The following is a 20,251-nucleotide window of genomic DNA, read 5'->3' as shown; positions in this document are numbered from 1 at the left end:
GTTTGGACGTGCAGAGGATGAACACTGGACGAACTCGTACAAGGATGATGATAATGGAGCTTCCGGGTATAAAACCCAAATAAGGAGAATTTTGCAGTTAGTTGGACAACCCCTGAAAGAGGTTAAACTGAAAGGGGGAGAAAAGCCAACGTTTACGTTATGAAGGTTTTAATAAACCAAGTAAGCGCAGATGACCTTGAATAACGTTTTGAGCGAGTAACTGCAAATAAAGGTCTTTGATCATGACTCGCCTATAGTATCACATAATGTCTCCAATAACACAATTAGCCTTGCGGAAATTGAATTTTCTGTCTTTTTTTAAGATGAAAGAAACTTGCATACGTCTGTTTAAACATTTAAAACATGAAACATACACAAAGACAAGCTGTGTGTGCGTGTTTAGTATCGGTAAGAAATAAAAGTTCAAATGAGAGATGACAGCGTGCGAAGGAGTCGAATGCTCACAGAAAAACAGTATTTTTAATTATTACACATATTTACAAAGATGCTGAGAAGAAAAATAACAATCAAACCAGCATTAATTTCAAACAAATCTGGAGACATGTCCTTCATTATTATTATTTTCCAAAATGAAATCCACGTACAGTCTTTTGGTACTGTCGCTCCTCGCTGATATTTCAGCGATCCAAATGTCCAACAGTGGCTCCTCAAGAGAAGAAACACTCCAAATGAGATGGTAGATGAGCAAGATTGCTGAAATGTCGAAGTGCAAGTGTGTGTGTGTATTCAGTGTCTTAATAAGTGCTTCATTATCGCTGCCCGTGCTATCTTCCTCCTGCATGTCAGTGCCTGAAGCGAAATGAGAACCTTTGACTCTGGATCCACTAATTAATCCTATTATGGAGTTAATATAATAATCAAGGGTCAGATTTTATCAGGTCATTCTCAGCCGATAGAGACAATTTGCTTGTACAGTAAGTGCATTTAAAAAAGCTCATTTCGACAAAGTGTTTGATTTGATGGAGATTTAACAAGAAGTCCAGGGCTTTGAAATTAGAACATTTTGATAAGGGGAGGGCAAATGTTGATTTATTTATTTTTTTAATACCGACAGATTAATTCACAGTTGAGGATAGAAAAAAAAAAGTGTCAATGTAAAACTGTTCATTCAATAATAACAATGTAATCATTAATTACAATGAATCAACAGATTATTTAATACATAAATGAATGCTAAATACATTCAAATTACAACACAAACGTGTTCAATGAATCAATTTGAGGGAAGAAATGACTTGCAGCTAATATTGCGGGACTTTTTATAATGCAAACGTGGTGTGTGCTGTATTTGGCCCGTGGACCATACTGTGCTCACCCCTAATTTAGACGCACATAAAAGGTGCTAATAGTGAGAACATTGCACAAAAACATTCACCTCCAATTTACAATACTGCTGCCAACAGACAATTTCAATTAGCTTGGAAGCTTATTTTGAATGCAACAAACCATTTGTGAGTAAAGAACATGTCAGCTTTAAAGCCTGCATTCATCTAACAACAACAAAAAGTAGTTACAAAAGAACATTCGACCATGTGCTGAAAATGAAGAACCTTACAAACAATTTGTCAGCATGTGGAAGTATACAACCAATAGCCCACAAGAGCTTTTGGTACGAGCTCGCCCTATTGAAAACTCATGGAAGAAGAAAGTTGCCAAATATTTGTATATGTAATCAATTACAAAAAAATTCAGTGGCTTGGCACTTGAGTAAATGTACAGTTATGATCAGAATTTTCGCAATAGTGTGTAAAGCAAGTAAGGCTCAATTCCTTATACAGGAATACTTTTACTTTGAAACTTTTAACTACGATAATACTGCATTTTAATATCATTTTGGTGCTTTATTGAGGTAGGACTTTATGTAAAATGAATATTTGACTATTCAAAAAAGTAACAGTGCCTGACGTTTTTTTTTTAAATTGCAAAAACTAAAAGACTCATGAGAACTGCTTCACATCTGGCTAATATGGACTTCACCAATTTCTGGCACCTGTGCACTGCTGTTCCAGCCCGGGACCCCTTTGGGCTGTTCCGTGTTCCCAGTGCGGAAAAGTTACAACACAGCCGCCATTATTCTGATCACAACTGTAACTAGACCAAGTAGAGTTGTACAACAAAAACAAGTCTTGTGAAAAGATCAGATCCAAAGCACGACCACCCAGCAGCGTGATATTTACAAGTGGCTGCAGATGCAAGAACTTGAACCTGGACGGCAGCCCCGTTCCCCACGTGGGATTCAAATATGCTTCCTTATGCTATACTTATGATTTTGCTCTTTCGACATGTCAGTGGAACCTGCAAGTTCAATACCACTAGGGAGCTCTTTTAAGATTTTGTGGGAAGACACCTTGAAAGGGTTTTGGTGCCAGATCACCCCCCCCCCCCCAGATCACCCCCTCCCCCAAAATGTCTTGACAATAATATGTTCTATGCAGCCCCACTAGTCTAAATACGGCATTGTGGTTAATATTGCGTTAGTGGAATATGAGTTCAGCAGCAAAATCCAGCGTTTAAAAAAAAAAAAAATCAATATCAGAAGGCGGCCATTTTGCCACTTGCTGTCGAGTGAAAATGAGATCACAGTTGCTCAGGTCTCAAGGAACAACCAATCACAGCTCAGCTTCAGAAAACAGGTGAGCCCTGATCGGTTGTTGTCTGAGTCCTGAGCAACTGTGATCTTCATCTTCATGTCATCAGTCGACAGCAAGTGGCAAAATGGCCGCCCCCGAGATGGAAAAAAACGGATGGATTTTGCTTCATAACTCATATTCCACAAACATAATATTCAAGTCAAGAAATGTTTAAGGTCGACTTAAAGATTCTGTTTGTTTGTTTTTTAGAAAATAATGGATTGTCACCAGAACACGTATTTTTTTTTTTAGGACAAATGATGTAACTTGCTTTCTCATTACAAATATTTACTATTCAGCTGTAGATATCCACAAGTGACTTACAGATAGATAGATAGATGTCTGCAACTTATTTGTAGATATCCATAACACTAGTTTGGGGTATCTACAATTTGATTCAGACAAGTTATCATTCCATCAACAAATCTATACTGTCATTATTCCACCCAATAAAAACTTAGTTTAAGATATTTAAAAAGGGACATCTTGAATTGAATGACATCTTTAACAGGAATTGTGACTATGTAGATATCAGTATCAAAAATGTAATTGCAGATATCCATAACTCACCTAGTAGATATCTGAAGCTGAATTGCAGACATTTGCACATGAAAGGTAAGTGACATTATTTATCCTAAGTGAAATGACATCCATCATTTTTTTTTGCCCTAATTTTAAAAGAAGGCCCAGCTTCAACATGGGGAGAACGCACGTACACCAGAATTAACTTAGCATGGTCACTAGCTTCTTCACTGCCAGTTCAGTTCAAATAGATTTTTTTTTTTTTACTATAGCTGTCAATGGCAGTGAATGAGATAAATACTCAATTAAAATGTATTGTAAACAACAGTGGGGATTTTTAAACTTCCATGTCAATGACAATGTTTTTGCATTTTCTCCATGTCAAGTTAATGTTGCTTAACAATTTTGATCTTCATGGCATGGAACAAATTATTTTAATATCCATGATGTGAATAATTTTCTAGAAATTCAAATACATCAACAAGCGTCCCAGAATGGATTGTGTTCAACCTTAGAGGTTCAACTGTACATTATTTAACTGTGAATCACAATCTATGAGAAAATATTTAAAAACGCTGGTCAACACAGTACATTTTTATTCCATTTAAATGATCACGTTAATTTCTTTGGATGGGCCCTGACACCACCCAAAAAATCTGTACAAATATCAATGTATAATTAATTCATTATATACCTAATGGCTGAGCACAATTACATCACTAAATAAAACGATGTTCTTGTACACACAAATGACCTTTTGCATATTTGTGCTGCTGCGTGTTTTTGATGCAATGTTCAATTAATGGAGCTCGCCACAAGCTTACGGAGGCGCATCTGAAGCGGGGTACACGCATACTGATTTTCAACATCGGAACCGGCTTGGCCCAATTCACCGTTGACCACACGCAGAAGGATTTGAGATCGGAAATCTCAAACAGGTTTAACGTTTAGGATTGTTCAGGCCCAATCGGTTCCTAAGCAGACTGATTAGGAACAATGACTGCCAACACACCACACGCTGGTCTGACAACCGGGGCTTTGCTGACTTTATTTGGAAGACTTTATTTGTCAAGTAGGTGTGTACCACACTATGCAGTCTAAACCAGTGATTCTTAACGGATGGGTTGGGACCCCAAAGTGGGTTGCGGACAGCAAGTACAAAAATCAACAGGGGGGGGGGCTCAATTTAATGGAGTCAAGTCAGAACAAATATGCCATCCTACTCAGTTAGCACCGACAGTAACTTACGGTTTTTCATTTGATTATTTCATGTTTGCGGTCTACAAGTATTTTTCGTACAAATATTTACAACTGTGTTTGCTTTGCTGTGTTAGTTATAGACTTTTATGGGTTACAACTTGATTCATATTCATTTGTCATCGGATTTTTCGGCACGGTACAGAGGCTTCCCCAGACCCACATGGAACATAAGGGACAAGGGGCAGGAAGTGGAACTGTTGGGCACTCTGTAAACAAACACAGTGCAGCTCATCCTCTGACCAACAGACACTATGGCTGGTGATTTCAAACTCATTTGATTTCATTTGTGCATGTGAATAACACTGCAACACAGAAGAAAATGAATGTGATGTAAATTACCTTCACTGTCAGATGGAGCACATTAATAAAAGGAAAACTATTTATGTCACACTTTCCAGAAAAAAAAGGTACTGAGATAAGTCAAATTTTGTTATTTAATTTTACTTTATTCATTTTTATACATGCAATTACCATGTACACAATTGTTTCTTGGTGTGCTCTCAAATTAATATCATCTAAAAATAGATTTTTTTTTTTGATTTACGTTTTTAGTGGCTATATTAAAACAAAACATTTTCTTGATTTCTCCCAACTTCTACAAAAGCTGGTCATGACGCAACAAAAGGTAAACGCAGGTCCCAGGTTGCCAACAGTTGAGAACCACCGGTCGAAGCAATGCAGCCTTGTTGCTTGTGACTTGAATTCAGATTTGTTTGTCAAATCTCACATTCATTTAACCCTGTTAATGAAATGCGCAAACCAGGAAACCTTCTCACAAGCCGTTTCGACGTCGGGTTTGGCAATGCTGCGCCTGTGCTTAGGAATTCATCCAGTCTAAAACAAAATTTGCGCAGTTTGCTGTGCTCTTAAAAGAACCTGGCACATTTCTGTTTTCTGACTACTTTGAGTGGCTAAAGGGAGATAAGTGCAATCATCAGAAACACAGGAATTTGCTCGATCTGTAATTTGCTTGAGGTGTGAGGCACTTCTTAAATCAAATTTATTAAAAAAAAAAAAAAGCAAAATTCAAGAACAACTATTTTGTTGCTATGGATGAAACGGGGGCCACTTGCATCAATAAAAAGGCATCAACAAATTTGGACTGAATACCTACATGATCGTACACAATAACTTAAACTTCCATTCATTCATTATACATTCTTATTTTAAAGGATTCCCATGCCCCAGCCCCTCCCCTCCTAATGACAAAAAAAAAAAAAAATCACCAACAAATTGCTAAGAAAGTGTAGGTAAAATGTTCAAGTCCTTCACAGAAGCTGTGGTTCATCCAGAAATGTGCGACGGAATAAAAGGGTGTCAGGCACGGAACGAGCCAGCTCTCAAACAATTGGTCACCACGTTGGACATTCTGGGGCTTGAGATGAATCAAACGGACAGAAGGAAGAAAGAAGAGTAAGACGACATATCCAGAAGGGATGTTCTTCAAGTGGAGTGAGTTGATCTGGCAGACACCGAGAAACTGAGGAATCTGCAGGAAAGAACATTTCCCGTTGCAACGTTTGCTTTTGGGGAGGATTCGTCCTCTCGTCCTCGGGATGCCTCGTGAGAGGCTTTTGGCTGAGACGGGACAAGCTGGAGGAGGAGCCAAAACGGAACACCCGGTCGCCTCCTTCATACGGACTCTTCAGTGGAAAGCAGCAGCGGGTTGATGTATTCAAAGCCCTCAAACTCCGATTGGTCTATTCTCTTGATGACGCTCCTGAAGAAGAGGAGGCGATTAAAAACAGCTTCTGCATTGTGACATAACATTTTTGATGGAATTTGTCATCAAAATTGGATTTATTTTCAGCAGTCGAGACGAAATACACAAAGACCCTCAACCTCAATGTTAACTTAGTTTGACTATGGTCTGTGAATCAGAAGCGACCATTGCTCATGTTGTTGGCTAATGCTCATCGGTGATAACACTGCAGCTCTGCTTACCTTTTGGCTTTGATATGGAAAGGTTTCAAAGTATTGTGCAGGTTGGATTCTGTCCATCGTTTGACAAGAGCAGCTCAAGGAGCTTCATAAGCAGGGAAACTCTGTGGGGGTGTTTTTTTCCTCCACTATTTTATTTTATGTAAATTAGCCAGACTGACAATTCACAGAATTCAGAATGGCTCACTCACGGACACATTTACAGAAATAGGAAGATAACATAGAAATGTACTTGGTTGTTTAATTTCACACTCGACGTTTGGGGGAGGCACTCCAGAGACCCAACTCATTGTAAACTAGGAATTCAAAAGTCACTTTTCTATCATGTCCCCTTTAAGCAGTTTTGATTTTGTTACTGAGACAATACTAATGATAATTCAAATACTCCCTCACAGAGTTTCCTCACTAATGACTTGGTAGCTACATGGCTGAAAATCCACCATTTTGGTTCCTTGAGACAGCATGGAAGCCGTTTCAAATTGTGACAACCCACCGTCACTATTTTTGATCTTCTTTCATCGATGTTTTCTCTTTTTTACCAAACAAAAAAACACTACACGGTCAACCATGGTGTGATCTGCGAAAGTCTGTCTGTTGATTGTGAGCAACTTGTAGTATTATTACAATCTACGCTTTTGTGCAGGCGGAAAATGCCTCTTTTATTTTTGGATTGTTGTCTCTTTTTCTTAAAAGTGTTTTTCTAGTGATCTGCTGTTGCGATGGCAACGTACAACTGAAAACACTTGATTTGAGGGGATTTTTCCATAGGCTTCTCTGGTCAATTTCAGCGGGTCCATTTTTAATTATCAAGCAACATGCAAAACGGCAAGGTGAGAATAGAAGAAAAAAACAGATATGCGTGCGTCTCCCAAATGTCATTCGTTTAAACATGATCCCAAATAAGAGAGAAAGAATGCGGTTATTCAGACTAATGTGTGCTTTTTGCTTCCTGAGTCCGCGGCATCCATTAGCAAAAACAATCACAGGTTAATGAAGTGGAACCCCGTAAACTAGAGGGTCCAGACTGGCTGGGTAAATAGAAGGTCTCCTAGCAACAAGACTGAGAAGAAAGACAAAGACTTTGAAGTTAAGGCAAAAGATGCTTTCAGCTGGGCAGGGGTCAGTGGCAGTCAAACAAGTAGCATGCTTTTCTTTAGCTGAGTAAAGAAAGAGACAATTGAGAATTGAAATGTCAGACTCCAAAACGTCCAAATGTCTAAAATGATGTTGGATGAGCCTCTAAAACCAGCCCACTTCCTCCTCCACCTCATATCTGCCTGTTACACAATCTTCTGACCCAATGGAAAAAGTGGGCTCTCTTTGCCAAACTTCACTGCACTGACCTTGGCTTCGCACCGTCATAGCACAGTGATGGAACCTGTAATTGGATCCTGGGCTTCCTCACACAAAAGGCAGATGAGCGTCTGAGTGTGGAACCAAATAGCGAGCATCCCTCTTAGGCTTAGGTTTTATCCTGAGCCCCCCCTGCTGGCCACACATCCAATACTGCAATCCCAAATTTAACAACGACAACATTAGTGCGTCTTCAAGCTCACTCATGTTGGTGGGTCCAACTAGCCTTGTGTTCTTCCCAACTATACGAGTACTTAAAAAAAAAAAAAGCGAAACCAGTGGGTGATAAGAAGACCCTTGATAAGAAGCAGATTCACTAGACTTGTTTGAGTTGGGATTTTTACAATGGCTGCCACGTACCAAGGCAAGAGAAGAAAAAATGCTTCCCTGGGTTGCGGCTATGGCTTCCATTTTCAAAGACGGCAGGCTGGCATAGAAAGCCTAAAAGCCTCCCCCCCCTCCCCCCTCGCCACAGCATCCTGGCAAGAGCCCCCAGCAATCCGGGCTTTTAATGTAGCAATGTAAATCTCCAACATGGAGAGTTTACCCTTCTCTCTCCCGACAGTGCTTCACTTTTCTTTCTTCGTGTGCCAAGCCCATCAGGAGTGGGAGCGAGGGGAGACTGGTGAGCTTTTTGCGTCACCCCCTCGTAGCGGGAGTGGGCGACATTAGCCTCTCTCCCTGGTAACAGAGGGAAGAGATGGACGGGGATGGGGAGATAAAGTGTGAGAGGCAGCAAAGAACCAAGCGCCTTCTTTTGATGTGCTTTGCCGTTTGATGCAAGGTTGATATCTCTACTATTTGAACTGGCAGAGTGCTCTCCACCCCCTCCCCGCAGTTCATCTCCCCTCAGTGGAACCCCCCCAACCCCCCCAACCCCCTCAACATCCACCCTTTCCTCTCCAAAAGTCTGCCATGGACCGGCGCCGTCTAATTCTGTCACACGAGTTTGGACGCACTCTGGAGCAGCCTCGCCGAAGTCTCTTAATGAGCTGAAAGGCTCATCCGGCCCCAGGCTGGTTTTGAAGAAGTGCGCCACGTCGACAGTTCAAAAGGTGAGAGAGCAAAAGGCATCTGTCATGGGTTCAGAGCATGATGGCTATTTAATAAGGCTCCAGAAAACACTTACAGATCCGGTTGCTACATGCATGCATCATCTTGCTGCTTACTTAAGTGTGAAGGTCTTAAGCAGTATAGAAAAAAATCAAATTCCTCAGCGCGTCACTTGACATTTAATCCAGCCACTATTTTGCAACAATAGTCAGCTTTCTATCCAAATGTTTCAAAATGTGTATGCAAATTTTGTGAAAATGCACAAAACGGACATGCCCGTTTCAATCCGCTAAGCAGCAGAGTGGCGCAGCGGAAGCGTGCTGGGCCCATAACCCAGAGGTCGATGGATCGAAACCATCCTCTGCTATCTCGACCTGGTTATTTATTAGCACAATCCTCAGTCTAGGATGTTGTTGAACTTCTACAAAGTATTTCTTTACCAACTCAGTGGCCTTGTGGTAGAGTGTCCGCCCTGAGACTGGGAGGTTGTGGGTTCAATCCCCCGGCCGGGTCATACCAAAGACTATAAAAATGGGACCCATTGCCCCCCTGCTTGACACTCAGTATAAAGGGTTGGAATTGGGGGGGGGTTAGATCACCATGTGATTCCCGAGCGCAACCATTGCTGCTCACCGCTCCCTCAGGGGATGGGTCAAATGCGGAGAACGAATTTCGCCCCCACTTAGTTGGGTGTGACAATCAGTGGAATTTACCTTTAGCTTACCTTCTTTTGCCAATATTCCGGCGCGAGATGACGTTGTAGTGGCGGAACTTTGGGACAATGGGGAGTTCCAGGTGGGAATGCTGGTTTTGTGTCGTTACATTGAGAGCTGTTGTTAATAAAGCCATCTAAAATTGCTTTAATGTTTTTTTGTTTTCTTTAATTAATTATATAAAGAATCGTCTTTCTTCGCCTCCCCAAATATATCTTGCTTTATCATCCGCCATTTATCGTGACTACAAACGTGCGTGTGACGTAGTATCGGTCAAAAAGGACAAGCGGTTAAGAAAATGGATGGATGGATATATAAACAATATAAAACATGAAACCTACCAAAAAAAAAAGACTAGAGACTCTTCTTTTATCAGCAAAAAAAAAGTATATTTACAGTATATCTGTTTTCGTTTTGCAGCAATGAACTGCAGTTTCATCAATATTCCCATTGGTGAAAACATTGACAAAAAGAGCTTGTTGCAACATGGCCCTGGCTGATCTCTCGTCTATGTTATTTTGAACTATTTTCCTGCAATCCCAATGAGTACCGCCATCAACGTTAATTGACGTCAACTACGTTTCGTGTAGACGCGTTTTGGGGAGGGACGAACGAAGTATTCAAAAAACGTGTTTACACGTTTTTGGGATTGATTGAGGTAATGATGGTGGTCATGACAATTGAAAAAGTGGTACTTACTCGTCATCCGGCGTTAGTTGTACTGGCTCATTCGTAAATTGTGTGTCAAAATTTTCAAGGCCGTAGTCGTCTGAGATTTGAGGCATGAAGGGCGGCGTCATCTCCTTCTTCTCCAGCTTTATGGAAACAACAACAAACATTCTGAATCAGTCGATTCACCAGGCTCCAATGTTTTAATTAAATACGTACACAAATATACATTTTGATTCTGTTTGCTCAACAGTGCTAAAGTACATGTTCAAGTGTACTTAAAGTTCGCAACAGCGCAAAAGCGTCACTAAAGAGGTATTGTCTAAGCCAGGGGTGGCCAAGTTGGGTCCTAGAGAGCCAATATCCAGCCTGTTTTCTATGTCTCCCTCCTTCAGCGCAGCTGAATCCAATGATCAGCTCATCAGCAAGCTTTGCAGAAGCCTGATAATGATCCTGATCATGAATCAGGTGTGTTAGTGGAGAGAAACATGGAAAACAGGTTGGATAGTGGCTCTCGAGGACCCAACTTGGCCACCCCTGGTCTAAGCTATGTATTATCTTTTAATGCTTCAAATATCAATGAATCCATCAAGAAGAAGAAGTAATTGAGGTTGCAGCGTTACTTTATGCCATGGGAGTTTATATATAGTTGGTTTCCATGGTTTCATATCTGAAGACATTCTCTGGGAAACAATGAATCAGACCGGCACTGATAATGGCGGCTTGCTTAGCAAGAAGTTGAACATTTGTTTCACATATTTGTCAAAATAGTCGGAGTCCTATTTTGTCATTTGGGTAAAAAAAAAAATCTAAAATATTTCCCAATATTTGTTGCTTACGAACCAAATATTACTTGTCAACAGCAGCTTCATAGATTTAATTAACAAATTAAGAAAAATCTGTCCTGGTAATTCCTTATTTAATACAAAACACAAAGAATAATTCATATGCAAAGTGAAGCTGATGTATTAAAACCAGGGTTATTATAGTTTTTTTTTATTTTAGTTAGTTTTTATTTCATTTTTGAGTTTTAAATTGAGTTAGTTTTAATTAGTTTTCAAAGTGGTTTTGTTATTAGTTTTAGTTATTTCATAAATGCTTAGTTTTAGTTAGTTTCAGTATAAGTTTTAGATATTAGATTTGAAATGGTATACAAATTTAACAACACGTGCTATGCATGGTCAAAATTATTATTTAATTTTTTTAAATCATCTTGCCAAAAGTGTATTATTTCCTAATAAATATTAATTAATGGATATTTATTTCAATTAGTTTCAGAGGTGGAAAGTTAGGTGTGACTAATTTCTGCTTTCTGAGAGAAGCCCAGTGAGCCAGCTCAAAATGAAATAGGTCGCATTAAAGCACAGCAAACAGCCAGCATGCAAATCCTGAGACTAGACTAGAAAACGTTGGCATAAAACCAGATTGGCCAACTAACGTGAATGATGATTCTCATGTAGACTCATTTTAGGAAAACCTCAAAGTGGAGGATGTGTACTTTACGTATAACAAGAAAATTAATCGCAACTGCTTTATTATGCAGGAGAATTCCACTTAACAGCAGCAAATACCAAATTTATGAAAACAGCAAATAAGCAATGAACATTACAACATCCATTGGGAACAGAATCTCAGATTGAGTATTTCCTTACGAGTAAGAAAGTGTCAGGCAAGTGTCATACGCCTTAGCCTTAGACAGCCAAGAAAACTTGCTTTGAATCCAATGAAAGGAATTGATTGAATAAAATGTCTTGTATATGTGCATCCCCAGAGTTTGACCTTGGAAGTTTGGAATTGCTTTGACGTTACTTCACAACCTGCTGATGGCGACGAAACAATTTACAACAACACCAGCACAAGTTCAACCACTGAGGAAGATGCGCTAGCAACGCTCTCAAAGAAGAAAAACACAGAACAATAGGCCAGAAAGCCTGCGTGCTTTAGTCAAGGAAGCTCAGAAGGTTGTCTGCTAAGCTACACGCTATCACTCTTAAAAACATCAATAGAGTACAACAACAACTTGATGAAGCGGAGGAAGAATACATTCAAAGAAGAATCGAGCGGAAAGCTCATCCCAGTGCCTTCACTCAGTGTGTAACTGCATAGCCCATCATTAACAATCTTGCCGGACAGAAAGGCAGACCTTTGATTCAGATTAAAGGAAGTTCGGACAAAAAGCATCAGGAGAATTGATTATCTCAAAATCTTCAGTTGGCAACGTCTATTTTCACCATCCAGGGGTTCACATTGCAGTTTAGTCTATGAAATCCAACAAAGCACCGGTCTTGACAACATAACACAATACTGAATTGGAACGATCCTATATTCCATGACTTACTTAAAATGTGTTACGCCTAACAGAAATCTGCTATTGAGGTGCCCTTGAGCAAGCAAGCAACCCCCAGCTGAAGTGATGTAGCACTGTTTGTGTGCCTCTTTCACTCCGAGTCTCTCCCTGCATGCCTGCACTGATCTGCTTCTGCAGTCATTTTGGTCTATTAAACTGCCTTTCAAACATCTGCTTTTCATTTGGAAAGCAATTTTTTTTTTAAAAATTGTCATTTTTTTGACAGGACCAAACCAGTTAACTGAATCTTGATCAATGTGATTGTGCATTTGCTGCACTGTCAGTTTGAAAATGTCCCGTTTTTTAATAAAGAGCTGCAAATAATACTAGTTAACCAATTAATCAATAATTGACACATCAAATAATCATTAGTTGCTCACCGGGATATGACATTCTATCTTGCAAATGAGACTGAAGTTTAAAATGATGATTGAGCCGATTGTACGTCATGGATTAGAATTCTGAACACCAACCAAGCAACAACGGCAACTTTTAGATGGGACATAAACTACCGCTGTGTCCAAGGCATTCCGTAATCGAAACATGCCACATGTGAGGGTATATGTAGAAATCTTTCCCCGTTCAAAAAAAAAAAAAAAGCCAACTGTAATTTTCACAAATAAGTTCAATGCTCCTCTTACGGGAAGCAATTGGCACAGTCTAATCAAGAAAATTTTCATTTCCAGGTAGATTTCCTAGTGCGGCCCTTCAGAATGCATTGATGAATCAGAAGAAAGAGGTAGCATAGTTCGAGATGTCCTGACCCAATGGCCGTTCACATTCATATAGCAGACTTTTTCGGAGCTAGCGTAGGATTGATTCACATTCAGTGGACAATTCAAAAGTGCCCATTGAAGGGATCAGTCTTGGGTCTCAATCAATGAAAAATATTTACTTGAGAAGAAAATGAAAACGCATTGAGGCCGAGGTCTTCTTTTCAAGGGTGATCTGGCCAAAACGGTGGTACACAATTCACACCATAACATTACAAATATACGCGTAAAAGAACACAAAAAGATAAGACAAAAGAGCACAGTGTGAATTACCAACAGAAAACTACTATCAGTAAATTACCATCCACCAACAAAGGAGAGCAGTAAGTACTGAACAAATGTACAAAATGCAAGCAGAACAACGCGACAGTAGACTAGCATACTATGAGTAAGAGTTACTAAGTCAATGTGCAGAGAACTGGAATCAAAAAATTCAGCAACTTTTGGTTTTAAATGATTCAAACAGGCCAAGGAGGCCAGTTTGAGCCGACTGAAGGCCATTCCAGGATCAAGGCCCAAAGTCAAATAGGCTTGTCTTACTGGCCTCAGTTCGCATGGTCAGCACTTTCAAACACACCTACTGTAGGTACTGAGATTCGTGAAATTTGGAATCATCACTTCTTGAGTCAGTTGGGAGAAATTCCCACTTCCTTGTGGATAAGCGACGTATAGAATGGCATGATGAATTCAAAATGGAACACCACAAGATTAGTTCCATTGATTCATAATCGGAAGCACTACTTTGATGTCTGATTTCATTGGTAACGAAGGGCTGTAGTGATTGATAATGAAGAGGGTCTTCTGCCCAGATTTAGTCATAACTGTTTTAATTTCCTTATTTCCTCAATAGAGCTTTGTTCTGCGGATGTATCTTTGTGAGTGTTATCGCAATTTCTGCCAGGTGACTGAAAAACCTCCTCTATTCCTCAAATGGGCTTTTGTTTTGTGAATAGTGTCCTTGAATGTATCTCTGTACGTCCGGTAAACTCCGGTTGATCTGTTTACTGGAAACTGTGTGGTACCGCCCTTCAAGATAGTATAAGAATATTGTAAGTCCTCTGCAATCTTCGCACTTGTGAGAGGCTACAGCCATTGTCAGTAACTCACTTGTGCCCGGAATATTCTGTAGAAATAAAAGCTTCGAAGGAACTGTTCACCGATCTCCAGCCTGTATCCAGATAATCAACATTCTCACTACCTGAAAGAAAACGAACACGCGGAGGAAAAGATCTCCTCCACAACAATAGCAATGATCATCGCAAAGGATCAATTCCATCAGCGCTCTCATCAAGCTCGACACTTGTCTGGCAATAAAGAACCTCGCATTTGGAAAGCGAATGAAAGAGAGAGGCAGGTAAATTATATTCAAATGTGTCATCTCTACAGAGAGTAAAGCCGCACCCCGGGGAACTGTCTGATGAATATTAATACGTAGTAACAACAGTTGCAGTGTGCCAGGCCTGTCAGGACGGGAGACAGGCTTGTAGTTTGAGGGCAGAGAGCGTCGCTTCTCCACCTCTCAAAGCTTTGTCAACTTGTTTTCCCTCTGCACTATATAGGGGCCGCTTGCTGCACTCAGAAATCTCTCGCGCTTTGATATCTTTCCCCAGTTTGCCTTTGGTGTGTACTTCACAGTCACTGTGGCAGCAACTCATTAACACACTGACGATTGTTTTCTTCCTCAGTGCGGTTCTACCTGACTCTCTTAGACTTAGTCCCACTTGGGACATTGCATGGCACTAACATTATAAAGTGCCATATTAGTAATGTTTTAATGTGGAACTGAAAACACATGCACGTGCATGTTCACTGCCATTGACGTCCAAAATTAATTTTAACTAATTAATAAAAAAAAAATCCACTTTTGTTAACAAGAGTATGAAAACCTAGAAAAAAATTAGTGCACATTTGAAACAGATATCCAATTTGTTATTAAGAGTTGAGTTAACTAGTAAAGTCATGCGATTAATTACAATTAAAAATTTTAATCACCTGACGCCCCCATTTTTTAATAATCTTTTTTTTTTTAATCGTGAGTTAACTAGTGAAGTCATGCGATTAATTACAATTAGAAAATGTATTCACCTGACGCCCCTAATTTTTTCTTAAAAAAAAGATTTAAAAAAGAAAAGATTATTACAAATTAGGGGTGTCAGGCGGTTAAAATTTGTCATCGTAACTAATCGCGTGACTTCATTAGTTAACTCATGATTTTATATCTGTTCTAAATATCCCCCCAAAATTCTAGGTTTTCATACTCTTGTTAAAAAAAGTGGAAAAAAATGTTAAACTAATAGAAATAGTTGAAATGAATTTTTGACGTCTATAGCCGTCCATGGCAGTGAATGAGTTAATAGCCGATGACGCACAATAGCTGGGTTTCATGGAGACTTTTTTGTCATTCCGATTGAAATTAATAATGGAGATCTGTGGTCACCTGTTTGCATGTGAGGTGATTCATTCTGATTTGGCTCCCCTCTGTTAATCAGATCAGCCCCGTTACAGCCGTGGGATGCACAAAGATCGATCATGTGATTTATTAAGATGAAGGTCCTTTTAGCACAGTAGTTGTGATTTTGTTTTTTTCTATGATCTGATGAGTCCACATTTTTAACTATATTTAAAAATCATGGGTGCTGTCGTGCCTTCTGAGCCAAAGAGGAAAAGGACCATCAGAGCAAGGTTTAAAAGCCAGCATCATTGCTGATGATATGTGGATGTGTTAGTGCCCATAGCATGGATAAACTTCCACGTCTGTGAAGGCACCATTAATGCTGGAAGGTTCATACAGGTTTTGGAGCAACTAGAGGTGTCACTTGATTAAAATTTTGAATTGTAGTTAATCGCCTGAGTTCAATAATTAACTCACGATTATTATCTAAATTTATGATAAAGTGTACAATATTCTATATCTAATTTTTCATACTCCTTAACATAAAACTGGGGAATATGGAAAATGGTTGCATTTTTAGTCATTGATTAATTTCATAACAATTCATAAAAATAAATAAATAGGTACACTACTGTAAAAAAAATAAGTGTGACATTGATTTGTGTTGGTCATTTTTCTTTCTCTACATGGCATAATTGTGTTTGTAAGACAATGGTGACAGCTCAGTGCATTTTTCTTTTCATATAAAGAGCTGACTAATTTTTAACACAAAGTAACTTGTGAAATTCTGCAAATTTTAAAAACTGTAAAATACAACTTGACCACAGTCCCCGCAAATATATGCATTTTTATTTAATTGATTATCGGTTAATTGTGTTACAGTGACTCCTTTGCACAACTTTGAATGCTTTTATTTTGTTAAGTTCAATACGGATGCACATTGTAAACTATTTTCTTCATTCCATTCTTTCATTACAAAATGTGTATTTCACATCCACTGATGACCACCACAACAACCTAACTGTTAACACACTTACCTGCTCCCAGTCTATACTGCGGAAAAATGTGTGGGACTTGATATCTGTGAAACCTGTCTGGACCTGGCAACCCAGCCGCTCCTTAGGGTCCTGTTGGAAACAAGACAGCTGTTCAAAAATCTGAACTTGAGCAATTTTTTTCTTTCTCTCATAGCAAAACAATTCAAACAATGTCACATCTGGATTCTCTATCCACCCCCCCCCCCCAAACCTAAATGGGAGCCTCATATGGAAAGTAAATGAGTCTGAATGAGGAGGATATTTCATATTGCATTTCAGATGTTACAGTTCTTGAGGGAAGGAGGCTGCGTGGAAAATAAATAATATTGTTGCTTCATCATATACATGTGCTCGGACCGAGCTCTTCACCACTACAATAATGTAACAAAATCGGAACATTGCAGACATTAACTCGTTCACTGCCATTGACGGCTATAGACGTCAAAAATTCATTTGAACTATTTCTATTAGTTTAACTTTTTTTTTTCCACTTTTGCCAACTATTGTATAAAAACCTAGGATAATATATTATTATTATTATTATAAATATTGTACATTTAGAACAGATGTAAAATTTTGATTAATTGTGAGTTAACTATTAAAGTTATGCGATTAATTACAATTAAAAATTTTAATCGCCTGCCGCCCCTAATTTTTAACAATCTTTAATTTAAAAAAAAAATAATTCTGGGTTTTCATGCTCTTGTTAACTAAAGTGGAAAAAAAATATTAAACTAATAGAAATAGTTCAAATGAATTTTTGACGTTTATAGGCGTCAATGGCAGTGAATGAGTTAAACAATACAGCAAGTACGTTTTGTGCAAATGTTTCTCAGGGTGGAATGTATTTTTGTGGACTGTTTATCATCCACATTTGTGAGTATTTCTGTAAGCAGTGTGGTGCGAGTGGGTTGAAGTCCAAATAAACAACAGTTGGAGTGTAAATGGCAATGAAGATAACCAAGTGCAAAGGTCTTGCTTATGGATGTGTAATAATCATTTTGTGGAGTTCGGCTGCACTTACAATTAGAAAGACCTCCCTCCTACTGAATATCTTTCTCTACTCTCATGTGGCTCAGACGTATCCTGAGTGTTAACATACATGGCCCTGGACGTCAGATGCCGTCTATTGAATATCGATTACAAATAATAATAATAATCTAGTTTACTGAACAATGCATAAGCTGCTGAGTAATATATGTGAATTATTATGTATTTTGTCCCATGCCCTATTTTGTTAATTTATTTTTGGAATATTTATCTGCCTATAACCAACAGTCCAATTCATGTTCGTGCAGAACAAGGGCTGCTTTGGCGGTCGTCTCTCACCTTGTTCAGAAAACCCTTGAGCACGCTGGCAGCTTTCACTGACAAAGACCTTGGGATGCGAATAGGCTTCTCAAGAATAACTGTTGGCAAAAGAGGACAGCAACAAAAGAATGGTGAGAGGGAAAAGAAAGAAAAGGACAATCGTGAGGATGATTCACAGTCCTAACTGCCTGTGGGTCACCATGTCTGCTGCGTGGGAGTCCAAGGAAGGGTGGAGACACGCAAGACTCCATTCTGTTGGTTCTTTCCATTTTGATGGTGCACACATAGCCTTGACACTCCCGCATTGCAACAGTGATAAACAACAAAAACAACTGTATGGAAAACTGAAAGATGTTCCTCTCAATATGTTGGTTCACATACGTGCACTTCATTATAACCAATCCTTCTTTTACTGTACATTCCAAAATTATGACAATGCTAGCTAGCTGTCATTGAAAACATACCATTTCATTTCAACTGCTAATTCTCTTGCTAGTTACTAAACTGGGAAAGAAAATAAAGTACCCACAGTCAAATGTCGGTAAATAAAGATAAAGTATTCTATGTGTATAATCACACACTGTTTATTTTTCTTCTCTTGCAGTCCGCTGTCACAGACTGTAAAGAGCTGTTGTGATCACATGACCAAAATGAGCCAATCAAATGGAGGATATTTGCAGAGAAGACAACACTTGCTTCAAAATACAGATTAAGGTGACTCAGAAAATTGAGCTTTAATGAATGAATGAATGAATGGACAACTAATTTTCTATTCTTGCAGAAGCCGGCTCACAAGTTATGTCTCTTACGTTGCGAGATGGCGGCTTTAAGAAAACAACAACTTTTTTTTCTTCTTTTTTTTTTTTTTTTTACTTATGTGCCCCCTACCTACTCTGATTTATTTGGACATTAGACAAATGTGTTACTTTCCTTCAAGTAGTTTGCAAGCCTTTATTATTTGTGTGTTGCAGAAATAAAAAATGTAGGCTTAACTGTGCCTGATTAGTGAATGTTGACTAGAGATAGACCGATATGAGTTTTTCAGGGCCGACACAGATGCCAATTATCAGTAGTCAAGGAGACTAATAACCGATATTTGGAGTCGATATTCATTTTCAGTAAAAAGGGGGTAATATTGGCGTCCGGCATAAAAAAAATAAAAATACAAATGCCAATCTTGACTTTGTTGTAATGTCTTAAAGCATTATTGCTTATTTAACAATTTTCTGACTTTTTAAAATATAACCCTGCTAATTTAGGGAATATGTAGCTATATGTTATACCTTATCTATATCCATTATTCACAATCTAATTCCATAAAACTTGGAAAAATAGAATTATGGTGACTGTATGGGACTTGAAAATGCAATCCAGAAACAGATCAACTAAAAAACTTTACATAATGATGCTCACTGGCATATCAGCTTGGCTTAGATTGAGTTTTTTTAAATCATTTTTTGAGTCATTGCCCCACAGGCAGCATACGAATATGTGACAAATGAATGCAGAAACAATAAAACCATAATATGCTGGAGGCCTGAAAAAATAATTGTGTGAAATGTGTTGACTTTTAATATGACTAGCACGGTGGGGCTGTTTTTCTTATGAATCAAACATTTTTCAAGGTCTGGGTTTCTGTCTGACTAAAGCTCTGAGGCTGGCACATGCATCACTGATGCCCAAAGTAGGACCTGGCTCACGGTTCTGCTCAGTGGCATATGGCTGAGCAGCTCCTATAGGGAAAGACTTGATATCCGTTCAAAAGGCACGTATCCAGTAACCTGCTGTTCTACCAGCAAAACCAGTAGGAGGCTGCTATACTGGTAGCAGATGCTAGCTACGGTGCCACTCTATGCTACTGACAGTCACAGCATAGACATATTGCATCACCCAGGCTATTGCATTATGGAGGAATTTCTGTTCTGCAAAGCTGGGAGGAGGAGCAGAGTGTGATGGGGGATGTGCAATGTAATGCACCATATGGCTCGAGGAAACACAAATAAGAAAATAGAAAACCTAATTAGGAGTTTTCATATAAAACTGTCGTTCATACATCTACATTGCTTTGTACATGCAAGTCAGTACAGTACATATTGTTATAATCCCAACTATTTTAGTCATATCGCTACCTACAAAAAGAAAAGATCCTCCACCCTTTGGATGGAATACTGTAGGTCAAGTGGCCAAAGTAATACAATGAGGCAAATTTTGGTCATTTTTACGACTTAA

General features: G+C 39.0%; 1 protein-coding gene, 1 long non-coding RNA gene and 1 other non-coding gene across 3 annotated transcripts in view; 2 read left to right on the top strand and 1 right to left on the bottom strand.

Moving 5' to 3' along the window:
- Nucleotides 1-3,752: 3,752 nt before the first annotated feature.
- Nucleotides 3,753-20,251, bottom strand: part of prkcz (protein kinase C, zeta) — a 60,953-nt gene continuing 44,454 nt past the window's right edge. Inside the window, exons 15-18 of the mRNA XM_077579600.1 lie at nt 18,041-18,120; nt 16,712-16,801; nt 10,193-10,308; nt 3,753-6,153 (exon numbers count right to left, since the gene is read on the bottom strand). Of these exons, the coding sequence (XP_077435726.1) occupies nt 6,066-6,153; nt 10,193-10,308; nt 16,712-16,801; nt 18,041-18,120 (374 nt within the window). The 3' untranslated portion in view covers nt 3,753-6,065. The remainder of the gene's footprint in view (nt 6,154-10,192; nt 10,309-16,711; nt 16,802-18,040; nt 18,121-20,251) is intronic.
- Nucleotides 9,076-9,147, top strand: trnam-cau (transfer RNA methionine (anticodon CAU)). Its single transcript has one exon. It is a non-coding gene; the product is annotated as a tRNA-Met (tRNA).
- LOC144060254 (uncharacterized) lies at nt 14,333-19,592 on the top strand. The gene is made up of 3 exons (XR_013295889.1): nt 14,333-14,636; nt 18,627-18,736; nt 18,804-19,592. It is a non-coding gene; the product is annotated as an uncharacterized LOC144060254 (long non-coding RNA).

Source organism: Vanacampus margaritifer, chromosome 1 (assembly GCF_051991255.1).
Source record: "Vanacampus margaritifer isolate UIUO_Vmar chromosome 1, RoL_Vmar_1.0, whole genome shotgun sequence".
Lineage (NCBI taxonomy): Eukaryota > Metazoa > Chordata > Actinopteri > Syngnathiformes > Syngnathidae > Vanacampus > Vanacampus margaritifer.
Note: the sequence above shows the minus strand (reverse complement) of the source record. Positions and strands in the feature narration are given on the sequence as shown.